This window comes from Anguilla rostrata, chromosome 7 (genome assembly GCF_018555375.3).
Source record: "Anguilla rostrata isolate EN2019 chromosome 7, ASM1855537v3, whole genome shotgun sequence".
Lineage (NCBI taxonomy): Eukaryota > Metazoa > Chordata > Actinopteri > Anguilliformes > Anguillidae > Anguilla > Anguilla rostrata.
Window position 1 is genome coordinate 15,595,072 of NC_057939.1, and position 17,622 is coordinate 15,612,693.

The 17,622-nt window shown below is 40.0% G+C and overlaps 1 protein-coding gene across 2 annotated transcripts in view; it reads left to right on the forward strand.

Moving 5' to 3' along the window:
- The first annotated feature begins 2,280 nt into the window (after positions 1-2,280).
- The window catches only part of LOC135259145 (semaphorin-3D-like), a 44,921-nt gene continuing 29,579 nt past the window's right edge, over positions 2,281-17,622 (forward strand). For both annotated transcript variants that reach the window (XR_010331210.1, XM_064343123.1), the window contains exons 1-2: positions 2,281-2,609; positions 10,934-11,124. Coding sequence is in view for 1 of the 2 variants with exons in the window: in XM_064343123.1 (XP_064199193.1) it covers positions 10,971-11,124 (154 nt within the window). In the remaining variant the exon portion in view is untranslated. The remainder of the gene's footprint in view (positions 2,610-10,933; positions 11,125-17,622) is intronic.

The following is a 17,622-nucleotide window of genomic DNA, read 5'->3' on the forward strand; positions in this document are numbered from 1 at the left end:
GAAAACTGGGCCCAATAGTCATATGTTCAGACCTCAGCTATGTTACTGTAGTAGTTTGTAGCACTGTGACAGTGTTTACCTTGTTCTAAGTCCACCAGGGTTCCTTGGGTTATTGCTGCATTAGTTTCTCCTAACGATGTGTCAGCCTGCCACAGGATACCACTTGTTTTCACTGAAAGATATGACTCTTGTCTCGGACTGCCTCTTCTGCTAGAACTGCTAGTTTTTCATCCACGCGGTTTTTTAAAGTTAATTACAGTGACTGCTAAGTCCATGACATTTTCCGACAAACAACCCAAATATTACTCTCGCTGTACCTGAAGCAGATTCAAGCCAGGTCACATGGTGCGAACTGAAGGTGCCACCATTTCGGCAATTTTTCTCCCGATTGGCTCTCACTGAGCACTCGAACCCTCCCCTCTCTGTTTGGACTGCAGGGCGGCTGTTGTTTGAGGCTCTTGACACCTCACCGTGAAACGCAGGCCAAAACCTGGCAAAGCGGCGTGCGCTAAAGTAGGAGCCCCCGATGTCTCATTCCAGTGTAGGCCCACACCCCTTGATAAAACTCACAGCCAGAAATCAGACATTACGCTTCGAATAATGGAAAATCCTCAGGACTGTACTCCCATGTGTAAAGAAAGGCAGACTGGCCTGATGCACTGATCAGTTTGTGAAAGCCCTACAGGACGTCACACGGCGATGAATAATGTCCCACCTCTACTCTGTCTGGGCGGAGAGCCATCACTGGCTCGTGAAACTATTGAGGCTGTTCAGAACACAGTGCTGATACTTGATCTTCCACTAATAACCTTCTACATATTCAACCGCACTTGCCATTAGTTTGATATGTTTGCTTGAGGCTAATTTCAGAATGACACTGCAGGATGAGGGAGCAATAAGTGTACAATATGGTTCCAGTTCAAGCAGTGGGGACTAGAAAAGGGAATTTATCATAGCTTGGGAAGGATTTAATTTAAGTCAATTTTGGTTTGGTACAGTAGACATAATAGGTTGATCAGTTAGCTACACTGAAATTGCTTAATTTTAAATGAACTGTGGGAATCTAGTAAGCTATCGAGTAAGCTAGCTTTTAATTAAAACTAAATGCAAAATAGTTCATGAAAAAAGTCATAGCTCATTTCATTGGCCAGATATAGTAAAGTATGACACAATAAACTAATATAACTGTTCACAAAAGAAGGTTTTTATATATACTATATACGTTTCCCCACTTTTTTATTCTTTTAAATTAAACTAACATACACCACAGACAGGACAGTGCTGTACTACGTGGCTTTTGACACCGAACCATTGCCTATGATTCTACAGTTTCCTGATTGTTAATTCACAGATTTATATTTTATTTTATTTTATGCAGAGCATTAACAGACAAATCTTGATTATACTGCATTAAATTATCATTAAGTTCACACTATCTGCTTGGGATAGCTGTCACATAGTGTCTTAACCCTCCTGTTCTGTTCATTTTTTAGGTACAGCAAAAATGTTCCCGGGTCAATCCCCATACAGGGGGGGTTTGCAAATACATGAAATGAACCATTTTCATTTAAAATGTTGATTACACTAATTAAGGCCAGTAGAAGAAGTTTCATACTGAAAAAATAATTTTAAGTATTTTTCCTAGATTTTCAAACTTTAAAAAGGGTCAATTAGACCCGCAACATAACAGGAGGGTTAACCTGTATACGAGAAAAAGACGAAAACAAGGAGTATACAAAGTTTTCTATGTGGCCAAAATAAAGTACACGTTATCGTGTTAAGAGGTTGGAAGAAAATTCATATTTGAAACTTTGCTTCCAGTTTCTACAGATTAATTTTGTTCCCCATAAAACGTTCATGCCAAGGTTAATGTGAAGTGCACTCTGTGTCACCTCAGTAGCCGATGTGTCAGTGTGCAAAAACTGCAGAAGAAAAAGTTGTGAAGTGAGAGCATGCGGTTATTGTATTTATTACAGTGCTCAAGCAGTAGCCACAGTAGCATAGTAGCTGGGTGTATCATCCACAATTAATTCTTGAAGAATACATTTGTACACCTTTTCCCCTAAAATATGAAAGATTATTTAGACATTGAAATATCTTTCCTTTTAAAATTTATTTATGGAAATAAGATTACTGTCCAAATCCCAACATTGGCAGGTAGACGGAAAACACAGCTGGTTTGGGAAGAAACTGACCTGAAGCTTGCTCCTGGCTGAGTAGCTTTGTTCTGACCCCACCCTGCTGGGAAAAAAAACTCTAATTGTAGGTTCGCCGTCTCGGCGACTCCCTAGGCCAGCTGTAGTTCCCCTACACACGAGTGCACTGACAGTCCACCAGCGAGCGGCAAGGATAACTTCTGAACGTTTGGAGCGTTAGGGAATATACAAACGTGAGACATCTTTAATGTGTTTATACTTTCGCGGAATATCGTTTTTACGTGCGTCTGTAACAACACTGTTCTTATCATACTAGCAGTATCTTGGGTGCATTCGTTGACACGCGGGTGATTTGGCTGAGTATGAACTCGTGCGTGAACTGTCTTGTGCCAAAAGTGCCAAAAAGCGTGCCGGGGATCTCCTCTCCCTAAGCTTGAAACACCTTGAATACAGGTAGGTTACGTTTCCTCTTGCTCAGTCGAGTCAGCATGAACACGTGTTATGTTTTAATATAATTTTATGCCGCTATTGATTTGTAAATTTCGTTTAATATGTTTTCATTGCCATTTCATGACGCGGCAGCATTGTGTGTTGGTTAATATTTTGTCTTACTGGTCACATCTTTTGTGGATAATAATAATAATAATAATAATAATAATAATAATAATAATAATAATAATAATAATAATAATAATACATTGAACTGAATTTATATGGTTGTTAAATTTTTTATTTGGAAAAGACTGGCAAATACCTTTCTGTGTATTGGACTCGGAACGAAAGTTTATTCGGAAATTTACGTGCAACATGAGCTGTTGGTTCTGGGTTTAAGCTACTGAAAGGTTTAAGTTGGCAATTGCAGGCACTACTGATGCAATGCAATTTCAACGAAGTGCGCTATTTAATTGAGTAAAATGCTACGGCATAGCGTTGGCTAAATATCGTATGGACTGTTACTTTTCTAGTTACATCACTGAGTTAGAAGTGCAGCTTCAAGAGTGAACATATAATTTAGCTAAATACTACTACTACTACTACTACTACTTCTAATAATAATAACAAAACCTTATTATTACAGAATACTGATAAATCTACAGATTTTATTACTGTTCTGATGAAGATGCATCCCTGTTTTAAATATGCCATAATGTGACAGGATCTTGGTTGAGAATTGAATCAATTTCTAGGACTGATGATTAAGTTCCACGTAAGTGCTATATTATTACATAAACAGGTCCCTATCGGGAAACAGGAAAACCAGGGTTGAGTTTTTTATTTGTTATCTGATTTGTCATATAATATTCTGCAGATGTTTTAGGCCACTTGGTTGCCAATCATACCAAACTAACACTGTATGTTCTGCTTAGTTTCTTCAAAAGATTGAAGTTCTCCACCCACACTTTCATTCCTTCTCACACATTTGTGCCAGTCTCCTGTGTTAAGAGGCAGCCAAAGCCTTAATATTTGCTTAGTGAGTTCCCCTTTGTGCCTTGTTAAAATGTGAAATTATCCCTTGTTCTGTTTCTGAATAAGTCTGGTCGCATATCTACAGAAGTGTTTGTCTCAGGCTAACAGTATGGATAACACATCTCTTTGATAGACTTACTTTATGGAAACTTGCACACTTAAGGGTGTTATGGTATTTCTGAGTTTTAGCTAGAGCTCATGGGAACTGCCTCAGTCATATGCCTGCATCCCAATGGTCTGGCTCTTAAATAGTCGGTGTCAGGATTGTTCGTTACTCCACCAGAACCCAAGGTGAGGACCTTGGTGTTATTTCTAAATGGTTTTCTTAGACATCGAGCTGGCTGGCACCAGCCCAATGGCTCCTCTAAAAATGACAAGAGTAAATAAATCCTGGGGTGAATTTCTGCCATGACGATTCTGAAAACAGAGAGAAAGAAAACACATGTAATTGAACTGGCTTTTGGAACGTGATCTGATTGCAATTTTCTGATTATGACGTCTCGTCATAAGCATGTAGGACATTTCATATCGCTATATGTGTTTCTGTGACCTAGCACATACAGTGAGATAATGTCTCTGCTGCCTCTAGTTCATCTCCTGCCTGTGCAGTCTGAGTTTTGTGATGTTTTCTTCACTTCTGAATGCCCCGGAGCACAATTTAACCCGCTATGACGTGCCTTCACTCCTGGTACTTTTCCTCAGTTGTTTTGATTTCAGTCTACATACACTGGCTTAATAGGGCACCACTGTTTATAATCATGCTCCTTTTTTTAGAACTGTAGACTATCCATATATGGTTGAGATTCCAGATTCCCCTGAACGAGCAGATATGTCCTCTTTAATAAGATCCGTCCTCCTTTGTGTACTGAGAGTCTGTAACACCAGTGTGTCACAGTCCCTGGTTCTAAGGCTCATTCAGCTGCTGACATGCCTGTACTGCTGGGGTGCCAATGAAGTGAACCGCTAAAGGGGACTAGCCTCATGAGCCATTCTGATATTTAGCCCAGGTGGGGCATTGCTGTTGTACTCCAGGGCTAAATTCCTTCCGTGAATCTCACGTGAACCGCACTGTATGTGCACTGTAAATATTTTTCCGAGGTGTCTCGCTGGATCCAGTGGACAATGAATCTCTCATAACAACACTAAACACTGGGCTGAAACTAGTTTTTATGATTTCATATCAAAACTTCAGTTTCTCACAAATGTGCCCTGCAGGTTGTTCCTGCTGTCAAGAAGACTGACAGAATGCTGCCCCACTTTGCACTGTCTGAATACAATGGGACACTGTCAGTAGAGACAAGGGGAATTACATGTGCAAGAAAAAAATGCAGTATTTTTCATGGCTCTGAAACGCTTTCTCAATGTCACCTCTCCCTGTACTTAATTTTTTCCCCCCAACCAATGCTGGCGTGAGTGAAATATATTCTCTTGCCCACTGACATGACAAATAAAATAACATTTAGAGGAGGTATTACTGACTACTTAGCCTTCGTTTAATTGAGAGGTGAAGATTAAGCGGTGCACTTAAGGCAGTGTCCATTTTGTCATGCACCATTAAGGGCATCGATGGAAACTAGCAGGGCGTCTAGAGTTACCAAGGATCAAGTCAACCTCTGTTGTAGAATGTGGAAAGTTCTTTCAGTGAAGGGTCTTTTACTTTAAGGAATTTCCCTGAGCATAAGGTAGTGAACATCAGATGTTTCCTGGCATTGCTCTTGGCTTGAACTGATAGGTGATCTGCGCTCCAAAACCTTGCTCCATTAAGATAAATGAGGATTAACACATACCATTAAACAACTTTGAACAAAAAGTACAAGACAATTTTCTGAAACTAGCTTTGAATAGCAGACAGCTGTGTCCTTAATGCAGGTCCGTGTTGGCAGAATGAATCTTTGTTTTTACTTTCACTGGCTTTATTCTAAGGATTCTGGCCAAGTGACAATCGACTGCAAAAAGTTCATTGGAATTGTGACACATTCAGTAGAAGTGCCATATGGCATTTCAGTTTAAGTGACGAGTGTTTCTCAGCCCTGGTCCCAGGGGACACACTGTGTGCTGGCTTATTGCTCCTAAATATAAAGTAATGGGAGCAATTCAACAGATATTTTTACCTTAAACACATTTTTGAGCTGCTGTCTCGGTGTTTATAATTTTTCATTCAGTGAGTCATCATATGCCCAAAACAGTTTACAAATGTCATTATGTTAATCATTAATTTGTTTAAGGCAAAGATTGACTAAAATGAATAGAATAAAGAGTGCTACTTATATCTTTCTGCTCAGATGTCCAATCAGTTGCACACATTTACACTGTATGGAGGAAGAACTAGCCAAATTGTAGATACCTGTTGTGTGATTTACCTCAATCTGTATCAAATTATGACATCAAAAAAATGCATCTAATTTTGAGCTGAGCTAAGCAGAACTTGCTATAAAACAGTGTGCCCCCAAGACTAGAGCTTAAACATGCTGGACTGGGCCAGCTGTTGCGGGTGTCATGGCATTGCAGCATATTTTATACCAAGTGCGTAGCAATTCAGATACGGTTCCGCACACTGACCCCGTGCTGTGCAAAGGGAATTGGCATGCAAAATATCCTTGTCCAACTGTTCAGACAGAATGACACAGAATAGTGAATGAGAAGAGAGAAACTGGAGAGGCGGACAAAATGTTAGCTATACTATTTCAGGATTAGGAGGATGTAAAGAAATATAATTTGTCTCAGCAGGAAACATATTCAGTCTTTATATGGCATTTCAATTCAATTTGTTTGTATTAATAGCCATGCAAATAATTAAGCTCTGGTCAGACCAAAGAGGGCTGCCAGAATGATGAATAGGTTTTATTAGTGGCAAATGAGTAGAGTAACTAGAGCTTTTCCCAGCAACAAGGGAGCGATTTCATATATAAATTATGGGCTTATTGGATTTCAGTGGTTTGTATGTATTTTAAAAGTTTGTTATTAACTTACTGAAATCGCTCTCAATTGATTTTGATAGGGATTTAAGTATGTTTCATTTTGAGAGTCTTCATCTTAAGTGGATACTAATATTTGTGTATAGAAAAAATACAATATTGATCATAGCCAGTGTTGGCATTCTTTACTGGTATATATGGTGCACACTTGAATCTTTTTGTATGAATTAGCTTTTCAGGTAGAATGTTGAGAAGTTCAATGACTAAACCCACGCAGGAATGTGTACAGTGAGCTCAGATAACAGGCCAGCTACTTGAATGCCCACCCATTTAACATGATGTCCCTCTGCCAAATCCTGAGATTACTGAACTTAAAACACAGGTCTTGTCATCTCCTCGTGATTTATGTGTAGGGAGTACGTGCTTACTGTTACTTTTACCTTGAAGAGGATTAACCAAGAAGAAAAATGAAACATCTTCTGTCAGTTATAAATATGTTTTCCATGGCTTATAGTCTTCTATACTGTACTACAATTATATTTTTTGTTCTGTAATATTCTGAGTTTATTGCTTGCTATTTGTCTGGTGGTAGTCAGAAACAATTGTTCATTTTTTCAAGGAAACGACAGTGATGATTTATGAAGCCTAATGCTTTCGTTTGGTCTGATGATGACTTTATTTTTATGTCAGTAATTCAAATAAGGGCTTCAAAGTGCAATTACATTGCAGTAAAGGACAATTCATTTATATAATAGCCAAATTGCTATTTAGTGATTTCCTTCTTTTTTAGGCCAAGCATTCTGTTCTTCAGTCCAAGAATAAGCATGCAAGATAACTAATGTTCTTGAATTAATGCCCAATATGAATATGGCTGTGTCCCAATATGAAGTCAGCTGCCTTAGAAGGCAGCATTTGAAGGCAAAATTTTCACTGTTTTCACAAGTTTACCTATTTGTCCTTCATAGACATGTCCCAAACCAAAGTCATCAAAAAAATGCATCCATCTAAGTTGCCTTAGTACAAGCTGTCACCTGTAACAGTAAACACTGATCTTGTATGGGTATGTGAATGCTCTGTGACGTCATCCTGCCTTCAAAGTGCATCCCAAATTCATTGCCTTTTCAAGTTCCTTTTCTGTTAATGCACTACCTTCAGAGGGAACTCACTTCTGTGGATGCAGGCAGCGAGGCAGCTGCCTTCATATTGGGACATAACCAGTGTGTTTGCTGTTTGGGTGGGACATTCAAAAATCATTATGAATGAAAGCATACATCTCTCTCCACAGATGTCACACCAACTGGAGGTTACATAGTGTGAGTTCAGTGAGACTTGTGAATTGATTCAAATGGCATGCAAAACTTACTTATGGGGGCTGTTGTATACAAGGTTACAGAAACAGCATTATTTTTGAGTCCGGGCAAGCTTATTACAAACCAGGGAGCAACAAGTTTCTGTTGTCTGCAAAAACAATTCCTCTGCGTCAAGGACTTTGATTTTGCTCCCTGCCTCAAGTAATGAGGGTTTTTGTTATGATTATTTTTAAAACCAGATTTTATCACAGAAATGTCTAAATGTGTTTAATTTTGCATTAACAAAAAACCTGTAGCTTTTTTCCCATTAAATTACTTTTATGAATAGCTACAGTAGGCACACTCGTAAATGCTCTGCCTTTAAGTGTAAGTTTTCAAAGCTTTGAGATATTCGAGATTAACTACTGAGAAGAAAATTAAATAATAGAGCAAAAAATATCTTTGGTTTTGGAAACAGTTCACTTTTGCTGTATTTTCCTTTTTACTGATCACCTTGCTAAACCACGAGGCTTCAATTCATGTCTCTTTGGTGCAGTTCCATTTCGGTAGTCTGAGGCTATAAAATTGCACCTTCCTGTGAAAAAAAAGAATTATATAAGTGTTAAGAGAGATTGGTGTTGAATTCATAGTGTTGAATTTTCTGTCACTGAATAGATCAAACATGTCTCTTTTACATACATAAAGGCCGCGACACATTAGTTTTGGTTTTTCAGCATGACCATAATGATTTTAACTGCTTGTGCTTCAAAGATTGCGAATCGTAACACTAAGTCAAGCGTATCGTCCCTGGACGTTCGGATGTTGCTTTACCCATTTGGCACCTGTTGAGTGATCGTTTGATCGCCCATGTTGAATTTTCCCAAACCGAGCCACTCCATTCTCATAAATGCTTCTTAGTGAGTACTCTTGACTTTTATGCGGTTTATCTTTGTTCCTGGGACCCAGGGCCCTGCATCATTAGAGCCGTGTGCCAATGGCTTCGGTGTGGCAGAGGAACTCAGACAGGGGACCGTTTGTGTGCACGTTACACAAACAGTTTGCAGTCTGCATGAGCTGCTCCCACTTGGGCATATCATAGCCTACGTCACTTCAGAGGTGGGCTGATCGGCTCACACAAACACCCATTTCACAGGCTGCCTCTTTCGGAAACACACGGAGGGCATGCTCTGAGTCATTTACCCATGCTGGTACTGTGCTGCTTGGTATTTGAAGAAGAAAAGAAGGCTCGCACTGTTGTTTGCCCTAAGTGAGGGCTCCTTACTCTTCTTAATGCTAAGGCCCACGTAGATTTGAGTGAATGTGGCACATTATTGCAAACTCAGCATGGAAAATTTCAGTTATGTTGCCAGTCTCTCTTTACTACTGTCCAATAAATAGTTAATGGATATAGCCCTAATTACACATCAACTGAAGTTGTGGTAATATCAAATCCAGTTGGATTTTGCAGCACAATTATTCCATAATGAGTAATCTCTTTTGAAAAAAATGAATGGAATGGAGTTTCTTCACATGATAAACAGCATGCATTTAATTTTGAGGTGAACCTAAATTACTGTGCCTTCAGTATGGAGAACATTAAGCAGTTTGAATTGGAGCCATACAGTATTACTTAACACATCAAGTCAAGTATTGTTAGGCAGAAGAATTAAGTTGCCTTTTTTGGATAGAGAATAAAAAATGTAAATTACTTGCTGCATTTTAGAGCTGATGTGAGCATTTTTCTCTGTTGCCTTTAAAGGGGGATATAAGTTGATTATGGCAAATCAGAGTAAGTCAGAAGGCATGTATAGACTAATTCTATACCCTGGGGATGTTTATACTTTGGAACATTATCTGTTGAATTTCAAAGTGTTTAATGTAGGAATAAATAAAGCATCCCCTCATTACAGTAAACAAGCTTTCTGCATTATAGCCCTATGTCTTGGACTTTTGGATGTATGGCGCCACTTGGATTACAGTGACATTTCCATTCCTGCCTGTATTGTGTAGACTTCATAGGCTATAAACAGAAGTGATATGATATCTGTGAGTTTATGTGGGTGGATCACAGGCTGAATATCCGGTGGCAGAATGCCTTGCCTTGTTCTTGCCGTGACAAGATGTGTACAATGGCTTAGCCTGCATGCTTTCTTCATAGTTTGGAAATGCAGTGCATCTGTAGACAGAACAATGGCACGATACATGAACATATGATAAGTAGAAAAGGTGTCCAATTTAAAAATTGAATTCTTTCCTTTATAAATTCCTGAAATTGTTCGTATCAATTCAGAATGGAATGTCGTATTTCAAGTGAATTTGTTTTTGTTAGACCTTGTGAGGCGAATGGCATGAGGCTTTGTCTGTTGGGATTTGTGGGAAAGATAATGGGTAATGGGATCTGTACCTTAGTGGGACATGATCCGCAGGCCATCCCGAAACAGGGGTGGGGGGGGTTAGTCGCCTTAAAAACTGCCACTGCATCCATAAGCGATACTTCCTTAAAGGGACTCTGACCCTGAAATAAAGGGTGGCCGGTGTGGCAGCATCATTGCCGTCTCCTTTTACCCACAAGTTCAATGGCGGTCAGCTGATTAACAACAGCAGAATGGGGTAAAAGAATAGTACGATGATCATTAACCGAGGGAGTCCCTTCGAGAGAGTCCCTCCACCGCTAAGGACATCGCTTAGCATGAGAAAGGGGGGAAGGGGGGGTAAAGAATGCGAGAGAAAGAGCAACAGTCGGAAAGACCTCGAATACGGCTACTTTTATTGTCAGGCTGCCCATTGTGCATGGCAGAACGGATTTAGGAATGAGCATTTCGGAAAACAAAAGGAAGCGCTCGAAGGAGTCAGCAGCTGACAAGCTTAGAATTGGAGCTTGGGGTAGGGGTTTTTTTAGGGGGGTACTGGTGGAACCTATCAAAGTGAATTGACATGCTTGGGAAGGGCCCATGGTAAACAGCTGAGTATTCGCACACTAGGGGTTCTCCAGAGCTCAGTGAGATTTTTAAACAGACCCCCCTACTCCCCACCCAACACCCCTCCTGAATGGATCTGGGCCCCTCCCTGGCTGTCATCTAACCTGATCTTGCTCTCCCTACACAAGGCTGAAGACTCCACTCTGCTGCAGGCTGGTGTTCACCATGGATGCAGACACGGAGGCTGGCAGGGTGACCACCCGCTCCAGACGACCCGGTCCACTCCGGTTCTGGATGTGTCTACTCGGGCTGCTTCTGCCGGCCCTTCTGGCGGACAGTGCCAAGCAGAGTGTTCCCAGGGTCACGCTGGGGTACAAAGGTATGGGAGCACCTTATTCTGAGAAATCCACTGGTGTAACTTTCTTATTGAATCTTGCTGAAGGAGGCTGGATATTTGAATTACAGTTCATTTGAAAAACAGGATGGTGTCAAAGTTCTTCATTTACTAAAAGGCATGGATGAACACATGTATTCATATATATAACACAAGGCCATATATATGGTACTGTGGTTTCAAGGCTTGGTGGTTAGTGGTCTCATTTGCAGGAATGGGCCAGATGGTGCATGTAACAGAGATGCCAGAGGGACTGTGTCCCCTGTATATGCACAGAATTACCTCACAGCCTAAACCCAACGGTGATTTATAGCCAAGGGCAAAGCTGGCTATCTTGTGTGTACATTGAACGTTTAAAATTCACACAGAAGGATTATCAACAGCTAAGGTGGTCTTTCCCCCAAAGCCTCTCAGCTGTTGATTTGATTTCTGTCACGTATCCTTCGTTTATATATATCTGATTTTGTCCAGAGCCAACGTTGGCAGCCGGCTCTCCTTTCTGAGGCTGCCAATTCAAGCTCCTAGCTGTGAATTATATCAACATACGGGGTCCCAAAAGTGATTGTCTAACCACAGTTTTCATCTTTCCAGTCTTGTGGGTGACTGCTGGGGAGTGTGTGACTATCAATATTATTGCTGGAGGTCAGGAAATGTACAGAACAATGGGTCGGCCATAAAGCAATGATAGATATTATGAAATATATTCAATCCAAAAAGCAATCCTGAATGTCTCTGATAGTTTGTTCATATGCATGTGAATGATTGCGCCCTTAGGTAGTTCAGGTGGAGCAAGTGGGTTGTGCTGTATTTAATTAACTGTTTAACAGCCATAACTCCTCAGCGATGGAGCCCTCTGTGACCAAATAGGTCATTTTTCTGCATGGCATCTCAGTATCTTTGTATTTTGAATGGTGGTGATGACAGGCAGGGAAAAGGCTTCATCGCAAAAGGTAGTATTTCCTCTAGAGTTAATTAAAATGGGCAAACTAGCAACAGGTCTAACACCGTGAAATCTCTCAGTGTTTATGGAATCACAATTGTACATTTACAATATTATAAAAAAATAAACTTGCCTAACCTAGAGGACATGAATCTCTGGTCTTAATCTCAGGAACCATATATTCTACTGTACTGAAACCTACACTATAAGGAAGACTGAATGAAAGTAATACTTTTTGAAAATATTTTCAGTGCAACATGTTTTGTTAAAATACTTAAACTGGGTCTTTAAATACTTATGCTGGGTCTCAGGAGCTTTAATATAATTGCAGTACCATTTGAAACTATGTCATTTGCCATCTAGAGTGTCTGTGAAATATGTAGCTGCTACAGTACAAGTATTCCTAAAGTTAATATTTGATGTTTATTCAAGTGTATTGGGTTGTATCACTGTATCTTTTTTTAAAAGCAACAATTTCCCACCATTTGGAAACTGTTGATAAAAATCCAAATTAAGTCAGTTATAACTAGATAAAAAATAAGTATAGGTCATAATATGGCAGCTGTGTTCCGGTAACATATTAACAGGAAAAGAATATATGGCAGTTGTTTTGTTGCTGTCTGAACTGGGAGAGAAAAAACTGACAGAATTTAAGAATGCAAAACAAATGTGACTGTCTCCATCATTTTGCATGTTGGTGTGCTTGTTTCTTAAATCCCCCCTCCCCCCAAAAAAAATGCTTTTAATGATGATTGATAGCCCAGCCAAAATGAAAAGAGAGAAACAAATAAAAGAGAAGATTCCATCAGTGCATTGTCTGGTTTTAAAGCATTCAGCGGGGCTAATGCCACAGTCTCTGTGAACCGCAACTCTGGGTTTCAAGCCCTGACCGCTGCCTGTCTTCCAAGTCAAACTGAGATCCCACTTGAATCCTTCATCTCTGTGTCAATTCACATTTCAAAAACAGCATGCTCGCCTCAGCCAAGAATGCTGGCTGACTTAAATCTACTGCGTGTATCTATTGAAGCGGTAAATCAGCTGCCTCGAGAAAAACTCAGGAAATACATGCTTTCTTTACTTATTTCAATAGTTATGTTTAAATTAACTATGAGATTGTACACAACAGAGGTTAGAATTCGGCATCTTCTCACAGCCGTCACATTGCCTGAGGCCTGCCCGGCATCACGTGCAGTGTCCATAAAAGGCACACATCTAGGAACACTTATCGAATTATCCCGTGAAAAAACAGATGCTTTGTGAGATCACACTTCCAATCTTCAGTCGTTCTTCAAAGTTTCCACTGTGCAGCCATTCCCATTTAGCTCCAAGAGGTGATAGATAGCGGTTGTGATAGAGCTAGTGACTTTTGATGCCGTTCCATTGTTCTCCCTCCCCAGGCACCTAGTAGACTATTGGATGCTCAACACATTGGCTTCTAGGCTGTTTGAAGTGGCAATTTTACAGCAGGACCCAGGGAAACAGTGTCATTTTTTACAAATGCTTTCAACCTGGAGAGCAAGTCCCCTGTGGGTCTGTGGGTCAGACAGTGTGCTTTCCGGAAATAGACTCTGGACACGTGCCGTGATTGGGACAAGACAAATGGCTAGAATACACTCATTGTTTAATGAGTATTTTGTCACCTGTCCTTTGTGTTTCTATGTTTAAATCAGAAAATCTCTAAATTCTAGATGGATAACTTAATTATCCATCTAGAATTTACAATGCATGTAAAATCCAGTCGTCCTCCTTTCTACATCAATGATTGTGTTTTGAGAATTACCTGGTGTAAAGATGAAAAAAGATAATCCAAGTTTGTGAGCAAAACATTTGCAGACATTATTTGGGAGTTTCTTTTCCATTTAAAAAAAATGACAGTCAACAAATATTCTACCATTAATCAGAATATTATTAAGTAGTAAAACAAGACTTTTATACAATCATCTTGTGTGACTGTGTCTCAGTGTGTAGACTGTATGCGTGAGCCAGAGAAGAGTTTAGGGTTTTCTAGAAAAGCTACATTGTTTTCATTCAGTCGCTTTCTCACCCTGTCCTTTTTTGCATTTCCAAACAGTGTAAAAAGAACTATATGCTATAGAGACATCCGCTCCACCTAATTCCTAATTAAACAGTGGAATCCCACATCCCCAGTGAAACCCATAAAAATCTCCTGTCTGTCTCTTTGATCTAAGATGAATACCCAGCTCTCCCTTCCTATCCCTATTCCCTTTTAGACAGTGGGTGGCATTTCTTTGGTATGCTATGATATAGGATAATGAAACCGACTGTTGGTTTGTTTCCCATCATGCCTTCTGTGAAGGAATTGAGTTCTGCTGCATTGGGTAATCTAACTACATTGGAAGGGTTATCATGGGTTGAGTTGTAAGCTGCTCTTTTCATTCTGGGTGGCTTGGTAACAGCATTGCATTCATGTACAAACACTTACATTTGTATAGCATTTTCAGCCTACTGTAGAGTATTTTTGATTTATGCACCATGTTTATTGTAATACCAAGAAAATGCATCCTTCCAGATGTTTTTTTTTTTTTTGTTTTTTTTTGTCAGGCTACAAACTTTTGCTGTAGTGTGTTGTTTTGGTCGGACGTTTCACAATGCCAGACCCTTTCTAAAGCCGCATTTGATTAGCAGAGCAATGGGTTTTTGAGCTATGATGTTCTTTCAGATTTCAACATCCTGTACTCATACTGTATGAATTTTTCTTTAACATTGATCCGATTTACTGCAGAGCGTCTTCTGTAATTAAGAACAAGAGTCTTGCCTACAACTCTGAAAACAATACATCAGAACAAGACTTGCGTCACCGTAGCCTCAAAGTGTTTCTCAAAGAAAGGCAGCCTGTAGTCTCTCCTCGCAAGTGTCAACTGAGCGGCGTTATCTTGTGCAAATAAATGGAAGGATTATGTTTTCAATGGAAGTGTTAATCAGATGATGTTGAATTACTATGAAAAGTAGTACCCTACAGGAGCTCTTTAGATAAAGTGTTAGCTGGAGCAGGGCTCTAGGTAGTCTTTCACAGGCTCTTTGCTCAGCCTGTTTACAATCTAAATTAGACCAAGTCCGGCTCAGCTAATCTGTCAGTGGCGTACCGGGGAGGAACCATGGATGTGCAAATATTGATTGTGAAAAACTTGCTAAGCCCCTTGTGCCCAGAGGCCAAATCACGCTGTCTGTCCTTTCAGCCTGTGCCTTCCTTTGTGGGGTTGCCGTGGCGATGTTTGATCCGTCCATGTTCCGGCGCTTGGTACATGGATCCACGCATAGTGCTTGGAGTTGTCCGGTCATGGCCTCTGCAGAAATCTCACAGATAGGCCAAAAGGTCTCCGTGCGGATCGCAGAGAGTAGACTGTCTGAAGGCTTGGCTAACTGCAGCTTACAGTCACAGAATTACTTTCACACTGGCTTTTTTTGTGCAAGACCTACCGAGGAAGGTTGTGCTGTGATCCAAAAGCAGGCAATTATTTCTCCAACTGGCCCAGAGTCAGAAGTTATTTCAAAAGGTTGCTACTGCAAACCCATTAAAGCAAGTGACTGATTTTATTCTGACAAGATCTTTATTCAATAAAATGTAACTAGCTTGGTTCAAGTGTTGAATTCTTACATTGAGTAGTGACTTGTTAAGACAACACAGAACACAGAAGATATAAAAGATATTCTTAACTAAGCAGCACTTTTTGTGTGTTGCCATTATATCAGTAATTGCTTTTGGTTATGTCATAACAGTTGGATTATTGGCTTATGAGTTTGCATGAAAGTCTACTCCCAAGATGAACTTTTTTTGTTTTGTTTTACGTAAGCTAATGTCTTTGCCAATAAGAACATTAAGCCCTAATTATTTCAACCACTGACTTTTGTCAGTATGATATGTTCACAAGTCACAAATCCTACATAAAACAATTGGAAACAGATTTCTGCTGTCTCAAAACATAGTGATATGATGTGCTTTACATGTGTAGTTTTATATCAGTGACTTCAAATAATTAATGTGAGAAATCTAACTGTCTATAAATGTCATGCAGGCAAAATACAAAATGTTTTTGGGAAAATTAAAAAAGATTAGTTAATTTCAGTTGATAAATGATTCATGTTTGCATGAGTGAGTTGTTAAAAAGTGATTTCTTACCAACTGTTAGACACATTATCATGCATGGGGGAAGTGTGATTTATTTAGAATAGCAGTGAGGAAAAACAATATAAAAATATTGCTGACTTAGTTAAAATTTTGATGCTTGAGGTTTTGAATTTACAGTCTACACATTCAGTTACAATATTTAAACAAGAGCCAAACAGTAATATCTCAAAGCAGTGAGGCTATCATTCAACTACTGCTCAATAATCAAGGTGTTGGTCATCAAGAATTAATTTAAAAGCAATTTGCGCGTTATCAGCAAACAAGAGTGAGAGGATAAGAAAGCTCTTTTTCACTTGAAGGAAACAAAACACAAAGTTGATGACAATCTGTGGTCATGCCAGTCAGGTTCAAAAATACTTAAATCAGGTTCAGTTTCAGGTTATGAGCAGAAAGATATCCCCCAAGGAGATGTGGTTTCGTCGCCAAGGAGATTTGGCCTGCTGTATAAAAGGAGACCTTGTACGGTGGATGCGTCATTTCAGAGTCTCTGGCATCGGAGCGGGGACTTTGATCGTGATAGAATCTGCACTCCTGCCTGACAGACATGTTCAGGAGCTGTGCAGGGTCACGGTTACTTTAAGTATGGTGCCGTGTGAGATGACCATTGTCTCACTGGCCAAAACTGGACTGAGTAGGAACAATGATTTCTTACACTCTGATTGTTATCAGTGGTGGTGCTGTTAGCGCTATTAATACCAAAAGTCATATATACCAACACCTGCATTGTAATTATGATGGGGGGTTGCATGTGACATTTCCCTTATCATGGAAGCCTTTTTGATAAGCCTGTTTTTTTCATGGCCACACATCAGTAATCTGGTTATTAATGGTGTCTCAGAGAGTCCTTTTGGTGGAACGCCATGGATACTTTGTGTCTGTGCTTAAATGAAAAATGTACATTCCAGTGAAAAGTCAAATCCATGACAAGAGCTTGTTTTGTTCTTTAGCAGCGTGCCCTTTAAGAAGCCATCAGGGCATGACTGCTAAACCCTGCCATGATGAAAGGCATTGTTCCCAATTGAAATATTAACCATGCAAACGGGAAACAGACCATATGCAGTTATGAGTTATTGAGTGTCAGAGAGAGAGATAAAGAGAGATTGTGTGTGTGTTGTGTGCCTGTATGAATATGGTGTGTGTGTGTGTGTGTGTGTGTGAGAGTGTGTAGTGTGGCTGTCTGACTTATTGTGTGTGTGTGGTGTGCCTGTAAGAGTAGGTGTGTGTGTGTGTGTGTGTGTGTGTGCGCCTGCATGCATGCGTGTGTGTGTGAGTGTGTGTGTGTGTGTGTGTGTGTGTAGTAGGCCTGTAAGAATAGGTGTGTGGGTGTTTGTGTGTGTGTGCATGTGTGCGCGCATACATACGCATATGTGTGTGTGCTTGCATCGTGCCTGCGCGC